The sequence below is a fragment of the Vombatus ursinus genome, unplaced genomic scaffold (assembly GCF_900497805.2).
Source record: "Vombatus ursinus unplaced genomic scaffold, bare-nosed wombat genome assembly UNPS02014807.1, whole genome shotgun sequence".
NCBI classification, from domain to species: domain Eukaryota; kingdom Metazoa; phylum Chordata; class Mammalia; order Diprotodontia; family Vombatidae; genus Vombatus; species Vombatus ursinus.
In genome coordinates, this window is record NW_020954585.1 from 53,992,029 (window position 1) to 54,009,945 (window position 17,917).

General features: G+C 40.9%; 1 protein-coding gene across 2 annotated transcripts in view; it reads right to left on the minus strand.

Annotated features, from left to right (window-relative positions):
• Nucleotides 1–521: 521 nt before the first annotated feature.
• The window catches only part of LOC114052448 (cytochrome P450 2W1-like), a 37,240-nt gene continuing 19,844 nt past the window's right edge, over nucleotides 522–17,917 (minus strand). Inside the window, exons 5-9 of one of the 2 annotated variants that reach the window (XM_027875058.1) lie at nucleotides 14,072–14,245; nucleotides 12,673–12,811; nucleotides 11,576–11,760; nucleotides 3,385–3,481; nucleotides 522–1,131 (exon numbers count right to left, since the gene is read on the minus strand). In XM_027875058.1, the coding sequence (XP_027730859.1) occupies nucleotides 944–1,131; nucleotides 3,385–3,481; nucleotides 11,576–11,760; nucleotides 12,673–12,811; nucleotides 14,072–14,245 (783 nt within the window). In that variant the 3' untranslated portion in view covers nucleotides 522–943. Of the gene's footprint in view, nucleotides 1,132–3,384; nucleotides 3,527–11,575; nucleotides 11,761–12,672; nucleotides 12,812–14,071; nucleotides 14,246–17,917 lie in introns of both variants that reach the window. The other variant, XM_027875057.1, reaches the window with a different exon arrangement.

The window sequence follows — 17,917 nt, forward strand, 5'->3', positions numbered from 1 at the left end:
CCATCTATCTAGCTAGCTACATGACTATCATCTATTTATCTATGTATATATGCATCTATTTATTGATCTATCCCCTATTTATTTCCAGGACCCAGTACAGTGTACTGTACATAGTAGGAGTTGAATTTTTTTTTATTTAAAATTTTTAAAAATTTAGTTGAGAATTTTGAAGCCAGGATAAATGGTTTCCAGGATCAGCTTTTATATCGACAGAGCAGACAGCCATTTTTATTTGGTAGGACTTTAAGCGTGACCATAAGGCTTCCCTCTCCTCTACTTCACTGTCTAATATTATAAATATAGACAAGAGAAAAATAGAATTCATGATCATATCAGATGCAGATTTTTCTCATAAAATGCAACATTCATTTTTGTTTAAAAACTGGAATAGTAGGCTCTTTCCTTAACACAATATAAAGAATATTTTTAAAACCACAAGCTAATATCTTATATAATAAGGGAAATATGAAAAGTATTTCCATTAAAAAATAGAGTTGTCTACTCTTGCCTTTATTGTTTGAAATAATTTTAGAAATCTTAGCAATAGCAATAATGCACCCTAGCCCACTTCACCTCAAACTGGTTAATGCCTTAAATTTCACCATTGGGGCTTCACTAGTTTAATCTAAGACCTTGTTATAAAATCCAAATTCCCGTGTAAGGGAAGGAAGGAGGAAGGATGTTACATTTTAAACTGTTTGGGCTTAACATAAATTAGTTTCAGCTCTTTAGGTGGTTTTGATGAGGATAAAGTTAGAAATCATAAGGACATTGGGGTAGCTAGATGTAGGTCAGGGTGGTGGAAAAGAATGTTACTACCAAGGGAGCAGGGGCCCCAGAACAGAGAGGTCTGAGGGAGCCAAAGGCTTTGCCACGAAGGGAGCATCCTGTTGGCTTGTATCCGCTCCCATAGTAGGCTGCACTTGTTCTGTGCTACTGCCCCTTAGGACCTTGGCACTGCACACACAGACTGGGGCTGAGGCCTCATCATGAAGGTTGCCTCAGGGGTGATGTCCAGGTCAGACTCTTGGATGCCTGGGGGTGGGTGGAAAGTGAATCTCTGAAGTAAAGTCACAAAGAATAGAAACATCTCCATCTTGGCTAGACTCTCCCCTACACAAACACGGCGACCTACAAAACAAAACAAAACAAAACAAAAACAACAACAACAACAATGAAAAAAAAACCTCAGGTCTGGGGGTCCTACTGCACTGAGGCTGAATAAATAGCTATCTTGGGGGTGAGAGGGTATGATTTCATAGATGTAGAAAGTTTCCCTTACCCCTTCCCACCCACCCCACCACCAATTCTTGCAGCCCCTAGCATTCTCCAGGGCGTGAGATCAGAGCTTTAATTGGGGTGGGGGGACCATGGCTTTATCCCTGGGTACCAACATCCAGGGCCTCCAGCCCACCAGTCTCACACCCAGATAACAGCTCCGTCTCCTTTCCTCAACCCTAGGCCCACTATTCCCAGGATCCCCTTGCTAGAATCTCTCTTCCAGAACCCACCTCCCCCCACTTCTGTGTCCCTTCTTCCAGGGGTCTACTGTCTGGGCCCTGGAGGCACAGTCTACACTGTCTGAGGGATGGGTCTCCTCCTTCACTTCCAGAATTACTGCCCCAGGGGCATACTATCTTCTGTGCTGTCCACTTGACCCCTTGCCTCTCCACCCTCACCCCGAAATTCTCATTGGATATATGAATTTGTTATAACTCCGTCTGAAATCCCTACCACTGGACTGAGGATGCTTTCCAAAATAAACACACTGGTGGATAGAGCTCTGGCCCTGAAGTCAGGAGGACCTGAGTTCAAATCTGGCCTCAGACCAAACGCTTGACACTTACTAGCTGTGTGACCCTGGGCAAGTCACTTAACCCCAATTGCCTTAAAAAAAAAAATAAACACACTGGTAGAGAGAGAGGAAGCATATAATATAGAGGAATGATCACCCAAATCGAATTCTGGAGACCCGGGTGCTGAAAAATCACTTCACCTCCTGAGCACATAGCCCCATCATGAGGCAGCTGGTGGTGCAGTGGGCAGGGAACTGGTCTTGGGGTCAGCAACACCCAAGTTCAAATCTGGCCTCAGAAACTTACTAGCTGTGGGACCCTGGGCAAGTCACTTCACCTCTGTCTGCCTCAGTTTCCTCAGCTGTAAAATGAGCTGGAGAAGGGAATGGCAAACCATTCCAGTATCTTTGTCAAGAAAACCCCAAATGGGGTCACGAAAAGTCGAAAACAATCAAACAACAACAAAATAGGGATATAAAGAGCACTTACCTCAAAGGTGGTTGATGTGAGGATCAAATGAGATGATACTCGGCGGGTTTTTTTTAAGTGAATAACACAGTGGCACATAGTAGGTTCTATAATGTTTGTTCACTTCCCCTTCCCCCTACTCCAATTTGTGAAATTAGATTGGACTAGATGATCTCTATGACCCCTGCTCACTTTTTGATTTCTCGGGGTGGGGGGCATATAATTGATTGTCCACTGGCACTTTGGCACAAATTAATTGATCAGATAAGTCATTTCAATCGACTATGAGAGAATTGAGGGAATGGGACCAGGTCAGGTCAGTTGGAAGGCAGGTGAAGGTCAGAGCCTGGTGTGATTGGCACAGTGCATAGGGTTAGGGATGTAAGCTCGGGGGGGCCTGGGAATTGGGTGAGGTGGGTCTCAAACAGGGAGGAGGTCCTTAAAAGGGGAGGAAGAAGAAAGAATTCAAAATAAATTTGACCTATTATTTTACAATTCTGCCAACTTAAGATTCTGCTCAGCTCCGGTGCCGTTTCTTCCAGGGAGCCTCCCCGATCCCCCAGTTTTTCCTTGTGCCATGCCATGCATATTCCTCTGCACATTGTATCTTCCTCCAGCCTCCCAGAATGTAAATGTCTCTTTGGCCTGCTTGTGTCTTCAGTATCTTCTAGCCCCATGCTTTATAAACAGCAGGCACTTAATAAATGTTTATTGAATGGAAGTAATTTATTTTAGTGGAAAAAACACTGGCCTAAAAGTCTGAAGACCTGGGTTCTACTCCTGACTCCACTGCTAGCTCTCTTTGTATACTTAGACTTCCTTTATTTCTCTATGCCTCAGTTTCTTCATCCAGAAAATGGAGATAATGGCCACTTACATCACAAGGATAGTGTGAGGAGAGCTGAGAGGGTATCCTCAAGTTCATCTAGTCCAAGCCCTTCATCTTACAGGTGAGGAAACTGAGGCCCAGAGAAGAAAAGTAATTTGTCCTTAGAGTTAGCAAGCAGTCAAGCTGAGATTCAAACCAAAGGTTTTTAATTCCAGAACCAGAATTCTAAAGTATACAGAAGTGTGTTGAAAAGCATAGATGGCCTGGAAAAATGTGAATTGTGATCCTTACCAATGGAGAAGGGAAGGAAAGCTGCCTTCTTCACAAAGTTCCCATCTGCATCCAAGAAGTGGCTGGGGTTGAACTCATTTGGGGTCTCCCACTGAGTCTGATCAAGAAGCACAGAAGTGAGCAGAGGAATTACAGGGGTGCCCTAGAAGAGAGGGGGGGATGGGGAGCATGAATTAATGGAAACACTTTGGATTTAATAATCTATTTTCACATCAATAATAATATTAATTATAGCTAGTATTTTTATATCACTTTAAGGTTTGCAAAGTGCTCTATAGGGTACAGGGCCTGGAGTTAAGAAGACTCATCTTCCTGAGTTCAGATCTGACCTCAGATATTTGCTAGCTGCGTGACCCTGGGCAAGTCACTTAACCCTATTTGCCTTGATGAAACAAGCTAGAGAAGAAAATGGCAAACCACTCCAGTATCTTTGCCAAGAAAACCCCAAATGGGGTCACAAAGAGTCAGGCACACCTGAAAAACACTAAACAACAATAACTACTACTGCAAATATTGTCTCATATGATTGTCATGACAACCCTGGGAGGAAGGTGCTACGATTATCCTATTGTAGATAAAGAAACGGAGGCAGGCAGATTTTAAGTGACTTGTCTCACACTGGCACAGCTAGTAAGTGTTTAAAACTGAATTTCACAATTCTTCCTCACTCCAGGTCCAGTGCTCTATCCACAATGTCATCTAACAGCATCAAATAGTAAAAACAGTGTCAGACTGGAAGTTGCAGAGAAGGTGCCATTCTTCATGGGTAGAGAAAGTTCTCCATAGTAATTCCTCACACCAATAAAATCCTTGGCCCCCAACAAAGCGAACTTAATTTTTTTTTGGTAATCATGTAAAACATTTTCATATTAGTCATTTTGTACAAGAAAGAAAGAAAAGAAAGAGGGAGGAGGGAGGAAAGAAAGAAGGAAGGAAGGAAGGAGGGAAGGAAGGAAGGAAGGAAGGAAGGAAGGAAGGAAGGAAGGAAGGAAGGAAGGAAGGAAGGAAGGAAGGAAGGATACTTCAGTCTGTATGCAGACAACATCAGTTCTTTCTCTGGAGGTGGATAGGATTTTTCATTATGTGTCCTTTGGGATCATTGTATTGCTAAGAATAGGTGAGTCATTCACAGTTCTTTATCGTACAATATTGCTGTTACTGTGTATGATGGTCTCCTGGTTCTGCTTACTTCACTTTGCATCAGTTTGTATAAGACTTTCCAGGCTTTTCTGAAATCATTCTGTTGGTCATTTCCATCACAATCGTGTGCCACAACTTGTTCAGCCATTCCCCAGTTGATGTATTTTTTTTTAACTTTGTATCCTCCAACAGAAGATAAGCTCCTTGAGGCCAGGGAAAATTTTTCATTTTGTCTTTGTGTGCCCAACACCTAGCACAGTGACCCGCACATAAAAAGATATTTAATAAATAATTGTTTGATTAAATTGACTCTTTTATACTCTCATTAATGGCAGCTAGACGGTGCAATGGATAGAGAACAAGACCTGGAGTCACCTTGGGCAAGTCACTTAACCTCAGGTTGCTTCAGTTTCCTCATCTATGAAATAGTAGTAGCACCAACCTCTCAGAGTTGTTGTAAAGATAATATTCATAAAATACTTTGTAAATCTTAAAGTGCTGTATAAATGCTTATTATTATTACCCAAAGCCTGCCTCTCATCTTATTGCTCTTCACGGCCTCAAGATGCTGGCTCTTGACTTCTATGTGATATAAATGCTTAAAGGGCGTAGGATCATAGATCTAAGGCCAGAAAGGTCATCTCGTCCAACCCCATCATTTCAGAGGAAACTGAAACCTAGAGAAAGGAAGTGATTTCCCCAAAGTCACATGATAGGAAGTGTCAGAATTAGAATTTTAACAGAGGTCCTGTCTCCTACTTTTCCCATCCAGGCTCCCTTGATCTCTGGATCGGTTTTCCCAAGATGGATCGTGACAAATAGCTCACCTTACTAGAGACAAGAAGAAGCCTCTTGGAGAGAGGAACTCCTCTTTGTGTTTGGATTCAGAACCTGAAATCTCAAATATTCAATGCCTCTTGTTCCTTGGGGCAGAATAGGCTGCTTTTCCCTGGGGTTGGTTGCTGGCTGCTACTACCTGAGGAAGGCTCTGAGCCCGGAGTAAAGCAGGCAAACTGTGCATACCTTTTGACCCAGCCATACTTCTAATAGTCCTCAATAGATCCCAAAACAGATACTTTCAAAGAGAATCCAATCTCACATTTTTTTTTCTTTTTTTTTGGTGAGGCAATCAGGGTTAAGTGACTTGCCCAGGATCACACAACAAGTAAGTTTCAAGTGTCTGAGGCCAGATTTGAACTCAGTTCCTCCTGACTCCAAGGCCAGAGCTCTGTCTACTGTGTCACCTAGCTGCCCCTGAGAATCAAATCTCAAAATAGTACCAACTAGATCAAAGAAAGCAGAAAAGAATCTAAATGTAAAATATTTATAGCAGCTCTTCTTCTTTTTCCTATTCTTTTTTGTTTTGTTTTGTTTTGTTTTGTTTTTGCGAGGCAATCAGGGTTAAGTGACTTGCCCAGGGTCACATAGCCTATTTTGAACTCAGGTCCTTCAGATTCCAGGCCCAGCACTCTATCCACAGCGCCACCTAGCTGAAAAATTTTAGAACTCTGATCAATGCAATGATCAACTATGAATCCAAAAGGGTGAAGATGAAACATGCCACTAACCTTCTGCCACAGAGGTGATGAACTTAAAATGCTGAAGGAGGAAGACGCTTTTGACTTGGCTAATGTGGAAATTTGTTTCACTGTATTACCAAGCTATGTATTAAGGGTTTTATTTTTCAGGTTTTTTTAAATTTATTTATTCAATGTAGGTAGGAGAAGGGATATTGGGAAGTAAAGATTAATTTTGAAGAAACACTTATTAATTTAAAAAATTTAAAATAAATAGTTTTTTAAAATGTAGCTATTTTACTAGCTGTGTGATCCTGGACAAGTCCCAATTGCCTCACCAAAAAGAAAAAAAAATGTAGCTATCTCACTATTTTATGGTTCCATGGCACCATTAGAAAGGCAGATAATATGGTTACCATTTGTGATTGAATAAAAGTTTGAGGATATAAACGCAAAAGGAGGAGGTAGTTTTTGGTTTTGTCCAAGCTTGTAATTTAATTTGTGTTGGGTAGCTCCCTCTATCCATGCAAATCATCAATTCATTTATAATTTATTGTCTTGGAGAGTTTCCTGGAATGCCTAGTGATTAAATGACTTGCCTGCAGGCACGCAGCTAGTATGTGTCAAAAAACAGGAACTTGAACTCTGCTCAGGCTGACTATAAATCCAGTCCTGAATTCACTACCTACTTCTCAAAAGGGAAATTAGAAGGTCTTGAAGACCATTGGAAACTAACTGTGGGTTGTTTTTTTTTTTTCTCTGATAGCATCAGAAAAATGGAACGGGCATTGAAAAAAATGAGTGCTTTGGGAAGAAACTGGGAAGCTGTCTGAAGCATCTTGCCTTAATCAACAAGCATTTAAGTGCCTGCCCTTGAGATGCTTACATTCTATACCAGGAACAAATGATTTTGAGTCTGGGCTCTTTTGGAGGCTCTCTGGAATCTAACGTGAATAAGGAGAGTCTTCTGTACCCATTGTATATCTGCAAACGTTCATTTGTAACGAGCAAGTCACTCATCAGGCAACAAATTCACAGATGTCTGACTATGCGAGGGATGAAGGATGAGTTTGAAGTGAATGAGACAGAAAATATGGGCCTAGAGGAGCCATTCTTTCTGCACTCCTATGTGTGTGATGCAGTTCAGCCATCTGTCACTGAACAAGTATCGAGGACCTATTGTGTGTCTGCCGCCGTTGTTTAGTCGTTTCAGTCACATCCAACTCTTCATGGCCCCGTTTAGGGTTTTCTTGGCAGAAATACTGGAGTGGTTTGCCATTTCCTTCTCCAGCTCATTTTACAGAAGAGGAAACTGAGGCAGACGGAGGTGAAGTGACTTGCCCAAGTAAGTGTCTGAGGCCAGATTTGAACTCAGGAAGATGAGTCTTCCTGACTCTAGGCCCAGCGTTCTATCCGCTGGGTCACCTAGCTGCCCGTTATGTGTTGTCATGTGCTAAGCTCTGGTAGGGATACAGAGGAAGTACAAAACAGCTTTCTTGTGGTCCACAGCCATGGACTGTCTTGACCAACCATTTCCCAAGTGTATACCCTTGGCTACCAAAAATGTGTGGATGGTTCAACTCAGATCTAGCCTCATGATCAGGAAAATCACGCAAAGGTACATTTCATAGTACGTCAGAAATGTCGTGCACAAATGGGATTAAATGCCCCCAGATGGCAGCATGTCTTTATTCAGTGCGGTACGTAGCCTCTGCTCTACCTTCCCTTCTCCATCCTCACCTTCCTCCTCCTTTTGGGAACTCTTCATTAGTGAAATGAATGGTCCCTGAGTCACCATGGGATACTCCTCTCTCCATTTTCTTCTCCTGACCCACATCCTTGCAAGCTCCCCCATGACCCCTGGTATCTTAGTTCCCCAGACTAATATCTGGCTTAAGATTTCTAGTCTTAAGACTAATTTCTGGCTTAAGATTTTATAGGTTAGACGTGAATCTTAATGTTTTTCACTTGATAATTAATGAATTAAATAATACGTTAGATACTTATTTACCCCAGCACCTAGCCCAGTGCCTATTTTTCAGTCGTGTCCAACTCTATGTGACCTCATTTGGGGTTTTCTTGGCAAAGATGCTAAAGTGGTTTGCCATTTCATTCTCCAGTTCATTTTACAGATAAAGAACTAAGGGTAAAGTGACTTGCCCAGGGTCAAACGGCTAGTAAATGTCTGAGGTCAGATTTGTACTCAGATCCTCCTGATTCCAAGGCCTGTGCTCTATCTACTATGCCACCTAGCTGCCCCAAGCACATAGTAAATGCTTAATAATGATTCCTTGTTGATGTATTCATACTAATAAACATTAAATAGAGACAGATAATGCAAAATTAATTTCTGGTAGACTTTGGAATCAATATAGTAATCAATGAGTGTTTTGGGGGCCCCCTTGAACCCAGCTCTGTTAAATTCTATAATACACCAGCTGGTGTTTGTTTTTTATCACCCAGTTGATTGACTTTCTGGTCAGACCAACATCAACATTATTTTGCTGACATTAAAATTCATTCACATTCTCTCTAAACCTACATACACTGCTGGAAACCTCAGAAAAGGGTAGAAACGGATTCTTCAAGTCTGCTAGGAGATCTTGGTAGTTAAAATGTTTAGAAGCTAATCTACATAGAGACAATCTGGGGGCCCGATGTCAGCCAGTCAGCTAGTCAATCATTCAGTCCGGGTCAGTGAGTCACAAGCATTTATTAGGCGCTTACAATGAGTAAGGGTCTTCCTGTCCCCTGGGCCAAGTTCATCCTCTGGTCTCCTCACCTTTCTCATGAAGCAGATAAAGTCCTTACCAAATAGCCTAAGCCTACGGTCTACAAATATTTGAATAATCTCAAAAAGTCTTTCAAAATGTCTCTGAATTTCACAAAAGCTCAGGTCATTCGAGGCAGTGAAATACAGTAGAAAGAAGGGCTCTAGAATTAGATGACATCGGTCAACTCCCTTAATTTCTCTGAGTCTCAGTTTCCTCATTTGCAAGATGAGGCAGTTAATTGGGCCAGATGGCTTCTGAGGTCCCTTCCAGCTTCAGAGCTATGGTTCTATGATCAACATCAGCTCAATTCTAGAAGGACATAGGGACACACACAAAATTTAACTGTGGGTATTTGTTCCAGCTCATGAGGTTTTCTTATTTGGGCTCTGCTCTGTATGTTTGGAGGTTGACTGGGATGAACTTGATAAAGAGGGTGAGACCAGGTAAAGCAACACTCTGATCCTAATTTATACCCTGCTCCTGAGCACATCCTACTCCTGAATCCTACAATGGGTTTCTTTTAGCATGGGGAATTGAACTGATGCCTTGTATCCAATACTAGTCTACTCTGTGTGTATGTGTGTGTGTTGTTTTTTGTTTGTTTGTTTTGTTTTTTGTTTTGTTTTTTGTTTCATTGGAGTTTTTTTTTTGTTTGTTTTTTGTTTTGTTGGGTTTTTTTAGTGAGGCAATCAGGGTTAAGTGACTTGCCCAGGGTCACACAGCTAGTAAGTGTCAAGTGTCTGGGGCCAGATTTGAACACAGGTCCTCCTGACTCTATCCACTGCGCCACATTGCTGCCCCCAATACTAGTCTACTCTGGTATAAGAAATAGAAGGAGATCCTATAACAGTGAGCAGTATTCTGGGGGCAGGCTGTACCATGCAGGGAAAAAAAAATGAGAAGTAATGGATAAGGTCTATTTGTTTTGGAACTCACCTATGTGAAGGGACAAAGCTGTTACATACCTTTTCTGCTCCCTTCAGATCTCCCATATCCCCTGACCTCTCCCTCTCTACTTAGGACCTCTCTTCATACTTTACACATTGCCTTCTTCTCAGTTCCCATAACTATACCCAGCCCCACTATCGCTTCTGAGCTACAGTCCCACATAACTGACTGCTTCTGGGACGTCTCAAATACAATATGTCTCAAACAGAACTCATTGTCTTTTGTCCCCAAATTCTCCACTCTTCCAAACTTCCTTATCACCCTTGAGAACATAAGCATCCCCCAAAATAGTCAGGCTCACCAATCCTGGCATGATTTTTGACTTGTTCTCACTCACCTCACCTATCCAATCCATTGCAAATGTTGTAATTTCTCCCCTCATGACATCTCTCTTGTCTCTACTCACAGAGCTACCATGCTGGAACAGGCCCTCATCACCTCTCACCTGGACCATTGCAATAGTGGCCAATATTTATATACACTTATTGTGTACCAGACACTATGCTAAGCACTTGACAATTATTATCTGTTTGATCCTCACAATGACCATGGAAGGGAGGTGCTATTGTCATCCCTATTTTACAGATAAGGAAACTGAGGTAAATAACAGTTAAGTGACTCGATCAGAGTCACACAGCTACTAAGGGTCTGAGGCTGAATTTGAACTCAGGTTTTCCTGACTCTAGACCCAGCACTCTTATTCACTGCACCACTTAGCTATTAGAAGGCAATAGCTTTGGTCTCCCTGTCTCAAGCCTTCCCTGATTCTAATCCATTGTCCACTTGAGATACCATAGTGATTTTCTAAAGCAAAAGTTGGTCTGACCATGCCACCCCTTCGTTCCCTCATCAATAAACTCCATTGTCTTACTACTTTCAAGATTAAATATAAAATCCTTTTTTTTTAATTTAAAATTCTTCATAACCTGCCCTCTTCCTGTCTCTGGGATTATACCTTACACTCCATTGTGAACTCTACAATCCAGGTACACTGGTTGACTTACTTGTTGACTTCACTCTCAATCTTTTGACTTCATACTTTCATACCAGTTGTCCTCCATGTTTGGAATGCTTTGCCCTTTCACCTGTGACTCAGTTTCCCTGGATTCCTTCAAGATATAGTTCAAATCCCAACTTCTGCACGAGGCCTTTTTTCAGCTCAGAGTGATTTCTTCTTTGAGATTGCCTTCCAGCCACTTCCTTATCTGGTATGTATCTGGTTATTTACATGTTGTGTCCCCCATTAAAATATGAGCTCCTTGGGCATAGGGTCCCCATTTGGGATCCCCATTTTTTGGGTCTCCATTGCTTAGTATGGTGTCTGACACATTGTAAGCATTTAATTGTTGTTGACTGACTGACAAAATAAGATGGTTAGCATTTATATAGCCTTTTGAAGCTTACAAAGCTCTTTACAATTATCATCTCATTTTATCCTCACAACTCTGGGAGGTAAGAGCTATTATCTTCCTTATATCGTTGTTATTGAGTTGTTTCAGTCTTGTCCTATTTTCTGTGACTCCATTTGGAGTTTCCTTGGCAAAGATACTGGAGTGGTTTGCCATTTCCTTCTCCAGCTCATTTCACAGGTGAGGAAACTGAGACAAATAGGGTTAAGTGACTTGCCTAAGGTCACACAGCTAATAAGTGTCTGAGATTGGATTTGAACTCAGATCTTCCTGACTCCAGAGCCAGTATCCAATGATGTTAATTTACAATAATCTAATCTAATAATCTAATAATGGTAATTTACAAGATATAAATTCTTTGATCAAAACATAAATTAAAGTCATGCTTTCAGGAAAAGTTTACCTTGGGGAGAAAGTACCCTCTGAAATGGGTGTCCACTGATGTGGAATGAGGGACATGGGGAAGAAGAGCAATAAATCTCTGAATTTCATGAAGAACTGCATTGGTGTAAGGCAGTGCCTTTTGGTCTTCATACTCAGGCAGCCTGCTTGCTCCTAGGACTCGGTCCAGCTCGTCTTGTACTTTGGCTAAATGAAAAGATACAAACGGTTTAGTCTGACCTGGTCCATTCTATGCTGTTGCTAAGAGTACCTCCTCTGGTCAAATCCCCGTCCATATAAAGACAGGGGAGATGGAAGCAGAGAACTCCCCTTAGAGAGTGTGTCTGTACTCCAAAGCAGTTGACATAAGCCAGAAATTTAGATAAGTGATCATGTCACTTCCCTAATCAATAAACTCCCCGGGTCCCTATCACCTCCAGAATCAAATAGAAAATGCTCTGTTTGGCATTCAAAACCCTCCATAACCTAGCCCCCTTCTACCTTTCCAGTCTTCTTATACCTTACTCTCTAACATACTCTTGTATCCAGTGACACTGGCTATCCAGAGACTAGGCTGTCTATCTGTGAACATATTATTTCCTTCTAGTAGAATGCTTTTCTAGCACCTAGGACAGTGCTTGGGTCAGATAATATGTTTTACTTTTTTCCTGTTGGATTGAGATGGTTTTTGTTTTCTTTCTTTTTCTTTTTTCTTCTCTCTCTCTGTGTCTCTCTCATTCTGTGTGTGTGGGGGGGGGTGTGGGTGAGAGAGAGAGAGAGAGAGAGAGAGAGAGAGAGAGAGAGAGAGAGAGAGGCACTCACCCTAGGGAGTTAGGTCCCTGGCTCTCAGGGTTTTTGCAAACACTGATAATTCACTAAATAAACAATGCCATTTGGTTGACTACTAGCTCTTAGTAGGGACACCAAGAGGAGCATCTAGAGAAAACCAATTACAGCAGCACAAATTAGCTTATAAATTAGTTCTCTTGAGCTTTGGGCTAACAAGCAACTTGGTGGTAGCCTGAGGTCCTCTAACAAGCCACATAGCAAAGCTTTCCCTCCAGCCAGCTTAGCTAGAAAGAGAAGACACGGCCAGAGCTAGTTGAAACAGAGACTCACCCTGGACCTCTGGGTACTTGGCCATGAGCAGCACAGCCCACTGCAAGGAGGTAGATGTAGTCTCAGTACCAGCCATCACCAGGTCAAGGACAGAGGCGACAATGTTTGCATCCGAGAAATAGGTCTCTCCCTTTGGTTCCTTCAAAAACAAGTGACCTTGGTTAGTGTCACAAGCCACTTCTCCAGGCCATTTCCCTGGGGTGGCAGGTGTTCAGCCCAGTGTTGAAACTTCCCCAACTTCTGCCCGTACTGCCCCCGTGAGTGAGCATGGCCTTGCACTTGGCTTTGTACTCAAGTGTTAGAGATTTGGATCTGTACCAGGAGGGTAAGAAGGCCAAAGGAAGGAAAACACCACAAAGCTTCAGAACAGGCGTATGAACAAAATACTTTGACATTTTATAGGATCATAGTATAGAGCTGGAAAGCAATCCCAAAGCTACCTATTCCATCCCCTCTCATTTTACAGGCAGTTAAATGTGCATAGAGCACTAGATTTAGAGTCAAGAAGAATCAGCTTCAAATCTTGCCTTAGACGCTAGCTGGGCAAGTCACTTAACTCATCCTTGCCTCAGTTTCCTCATCTATCAGATTACAATAGCATCTACCTTCCAGTGTTGTTGCAAGGATCAACTGAGATAATATATGTAAAATGCTGTTTCTATATGCTAGTAATTATTATATTATACATTATATTATTGTATACTACAATGGCTAGTTATTATACACTATAAATGCTAGTAGTTATTGTTGTTGATGTTAATAAAGAAAATGAGGTCCAGGGAGATTGTGACTTGTTTATAGTCACAGAAGTAGTAAACATCAGAGAAGATGGGATTTGAACTGAGGTCCTCTCACTACAATGTTAGTGCTTTTCCCCCTGTGCCATTTTGTGTACAAATAGATGACACAATTTATACAGAAAAAAGCAAACTATATGTAAATGTCATAAAAACACACAGTCTCATATACCTGGAAGTGGCCCTTGAGAAGATCTTACGGGAGACCTATTAGTTAAGTATGAGATCAGACTCCTTTAAAAAGTATAAATTATGGTGCAATGGATAGAGCTCTGACCTTGGAGTCAGGAGGACCTGGGTTCAAATCCAGCCTCAGATGCTTTGATACTTGTTAGCTGTGTGACCCTAGGTAAGTCACTTAACCCTGATTGCCTCACCAAAAAAAAAAGAAAAGTATATACTACTAGAAAAGCCAATGGGAATATAATGGAAGGAAAAATGGACTAAGGAAACCTGTATTCAAATCCTGGTTCTGCCACTGTGTGACCCTGGGCAAGTCATTTCACCCCTTGGGTCTTTAGTTTTCTAGCCTGTAAAATGAGGATTGGACTATGCGACCTTAAAGTCAGCTCTGCTGAAGGGTACAATAGCATGATGAATACCTCACTCTGCTTCTGCATCAGCGCAGCAATGTAGCTCGTGACGTATCCTCCCGGGATGCGCTGTCTACTGGCCACCATGTAGTTCCTTAGTATGACTCTCACTTCTTCTATTTTTACTAAGATTGTTTTGTGGGGTTTGAGGAGCCATCCAAGGAAGGGGTAGAAGTTAAATAACTAGTTTTAAAGGAGAAGAAAAACATGAATAAATCCATGAGGAAGAACCAAAACACAGAGCCCAGGATGCTAAGACATAAAGCCACTAACCATCGATGGGAAATTCTCTTTATGCTGGGATTCAGGGGCTGGAGCAGTAGCTGCCTCCTTTTCCCTAATTCTGCCCTAACCTTCTCCCGCTTCCTCTCTACCCCAAATCTCTGGGTGGTTTTTACAAATGAGGCCGTCTAGGGAGGGACCTGAGCTCTCTGGTTAATTCCTAAAGATCATTAACATCTAGTTAACATCTACTTTGGTGTAAACAGAAGAAATGAAAGAACAAAGAAAAATACGGAGCTTAAAGAGAAAGTAGCCAATTTACAAGATGGCACCCATAGGCATTTGGATGGCAAGGTGCCTTTGGGAGTGATGGAGGAGGCAGAGAGTGACCCTGAATGATCATGAGGCCTTTCCCAAGGTAGCAAAGAGGCACCTGCTAATACCTTCCTGTCTGAGATTCCCTTCCATTTATATTGTATCATCTATGTACCTAGTTATTTATATGTTATCTCCTCCATTAGTTGTGAGCTCCTTGAGGGCAGTGATTATTTTTGCCTTTCTTTGTATCCCTAGCACTTAACACAGTGCCTAGAACATAATAAATACTTAATATTAATATAAGTTGAGTAACTATAATACCTTCCATAGAACTGCTCAAAAAGTATTACTTGAGGGGCAGCTAAGTGGTGCAGTGGATAGAGCTATGGCCTTGGAGCCAGGAGGACCTGAGTTCAAATCTGACCTCAGACAATTGACACTTACTAGCTGTGTGACCCTGGGCATGTCACTTAACCCTGATTGCCTCACCAAAGAGCAAAAAAAAATATTGCTTGGAGAGAGGATCCTGGGAAGATGATGGAGTAGGACAGAAAATTCCAAACTCTCCAGACTTCCTCCACAAATAAGACAAAATAGCACCTCAGGTTGAACAGAGAGTGGTAAAAATAAACAAGAGTTGGGGCAGAACAGTCCCAGGACAACCAGAGAAGATTCTGAGGTTTGGTCCCTGTGAAGTGTAAACACCTCTGGGCTATTTACACTGAAAGAACAAGCCTGGGTTAGGAGGTAGCCTCAGCTCCAGCCACAGGAATATTTACCTCCCGGACAGTGTGGGGAGTTTGAGGTCTGAGCAGGGGACTGAGGGAACCTCTGCTGATAAGGGATGCCAGGCCCAACTGTGCTGCCGGGAAGTGGCCCTGGGTGAGAAGGAATCAACATGTACCCAGTGAGTACAGATGCAGTGGGGCAGGGATGCTGCCAGCTGTGGGCACTTTCAGGAGGGTGGAGTTCTTGGTTTCAGTTTCAGGCCAGAGGGGAGAACTGAAGGAGGATCTGAGGCCAGAGACACCATACCTCATACCCCAGGACTAGAAGTGATTACAATAACAAGCTGCTATAATTTTTTTTAAATGAGCAAGCAAAGGAGAAAGAACCCAACCATAGAAAGTTACTATGGGACTAGAGAAGACCAGTGTTCATCTTCAGAGGAGGATATTGAAGCAAAAAAAAAAAAAAAAAGCCTGTCCTACCCCAAAGAGGAATGTCAAATGGTCACCTGCCCCAAAAGAATTCATAGAAGAACTTTAAAAAGACTTTAAATAAATAAATCGAGAGAGATTGAGGAAATTTAAAAAAAAAATAATAATCCAAGAAAAACAAGATTATGAAACAAAGTCAACCAACTAGAAAAGGAGATCCAGAATCTTAAGGAAGAAAATGACTCCTTGAAAATTAGAATTGGGCAAGGTAATCAAACAAAATATAAAGAATGAAAAAGTAGAAGAGAAAGTGAAACATCTCAGAAGAAAAATAATTGATCTGGAGAACAGATCAAGAACAGAAAACATAAGAATAATTGGACTACCTGAAAGCTACAATCAAAAAAAGAATCTTCTTATGATAATATAAGAAATAATTAAAGAAAATTGTCCTGAAATGTTAGAAGAGGGGAAAGTAGAAATAGAAAAAACCCACAAATCACCCTCTGAAAGAGATCCTATGAGGAAAACCTAGCAGTGGCTATACTAAAAGACTTTAGCTCTTGGAACACTATATGTCAAAGAGTGAAAGAACTGGGGTTTTAGCCAAAAACATCATACCCAGCAATGTTAAGCATAATCCTGATTGAAAAAAAATGGATATTCAATGAATTGTCAGACTTTTAGGATTTTGTTGCAAAAAGACCTGAAATCAATAGAAAATTTGACATAACAAGATCAAAAAAAAAACAAGATCCAAGGTAAACATCAAAGACTAATTATAAGGCACTCAATAAGAACAGACTGTTTACTCTTTATACAAGGAAATATAAATTGTATGTCAAAGATTGTTATTAGTAATTAGGTAATTTGAAAGAAAGATTCAAGTAGGGCTAAGTAGGATGTGAAACTTATAAGTAAATCATGTAGGAAAAGATAAAAAGAGTAATTATCTTATATAAATGAAGTGTGAGAGGAAGAACTGATACAGAGGAATTCTATGGGGGAGGAAGGCTGGTAGTTCTGGAACCCAACTCTCAATGGGAATAGGTTGAAGAGGGAACAATACATATATATCTAGAAGAACATAGAGATCTTCTAAATTCAGAAAGAAATAAAAGGCTAAGGGGATAGGGAGGGGGAGAAGATAAGGGAGGGATTTTAGGGTGGGGGAGAGGATAAGGGAGGGATTTTTGGTGGGGGGATAGGTTAAGTAAAAGAAGTGCAAGGTAGCAGGTAGAAGTAAAGTAGTAAAAGGAGGGCAAGGTAGCAGGTAGAAATCAAGTCAGGAGGGATAGGAAATAAGAGATACACACAAACATAAAATAAAGATCAGGAGTAGAATTTTATTAGGGGAGTAATCATGATCTGTGACAAACTTAAAGCTAAAATAGATTTAATCAAAAGAGAAAAGTAGGGAAACTACACTATATGTCAGTCATATTACTCAGTATTGTTTTAGACTATTTAAAATAACTAGACAGTATAAGGTTGGAATATCACTGTGGTATAGGAAACTGTAAGTTGGTGGACTAAGAAAAATATGGAAAGACTTGGACCTTTGATGGAAGATGTTATCCACCCTCAGAGAAACAAAGGACAAACAAGTATAGTACATACGAATGTATGTATCTATATATTAGTATGATTATAGATATCTAAGTATATGTACATATATGTAACTGCAAGTATGTCTGTGTATATGTATGTAATATACATTTATGTGTATGTGTGTATATTTATGTATATGTATATGTATATATATGCATATATAAATATAACTATATCAGTGCTTAATTGTAGCCTTCTTGTGAAAGGAGGAGGATGGGGAAAAAAAGAACAAAGTAAAAAAGTGCACAGCAGAGAACAAAAGAAAACTTACAAGGAAGCAAAGAAAGGATGGACAAATCAGAACACAATGTATAGTATTTACGATATAGGCTTTCTTGAAATGGAAATTTATTGCTGTATATTTTGAATCCTCTCTTCTGTTCTGCTGTGCACATGGCAATGCTTCTTTTTCTTTTCTTATCGTGCATTCAAGTTTAAGTATTTAAGTTTAAAATACATTATATTTTAAAAAGTATTGCTTGAATGAGAAGGGATGTGGGTCTAGTTTGCAGAGATGGGGGACTATAGCTGAGGAACATTACAT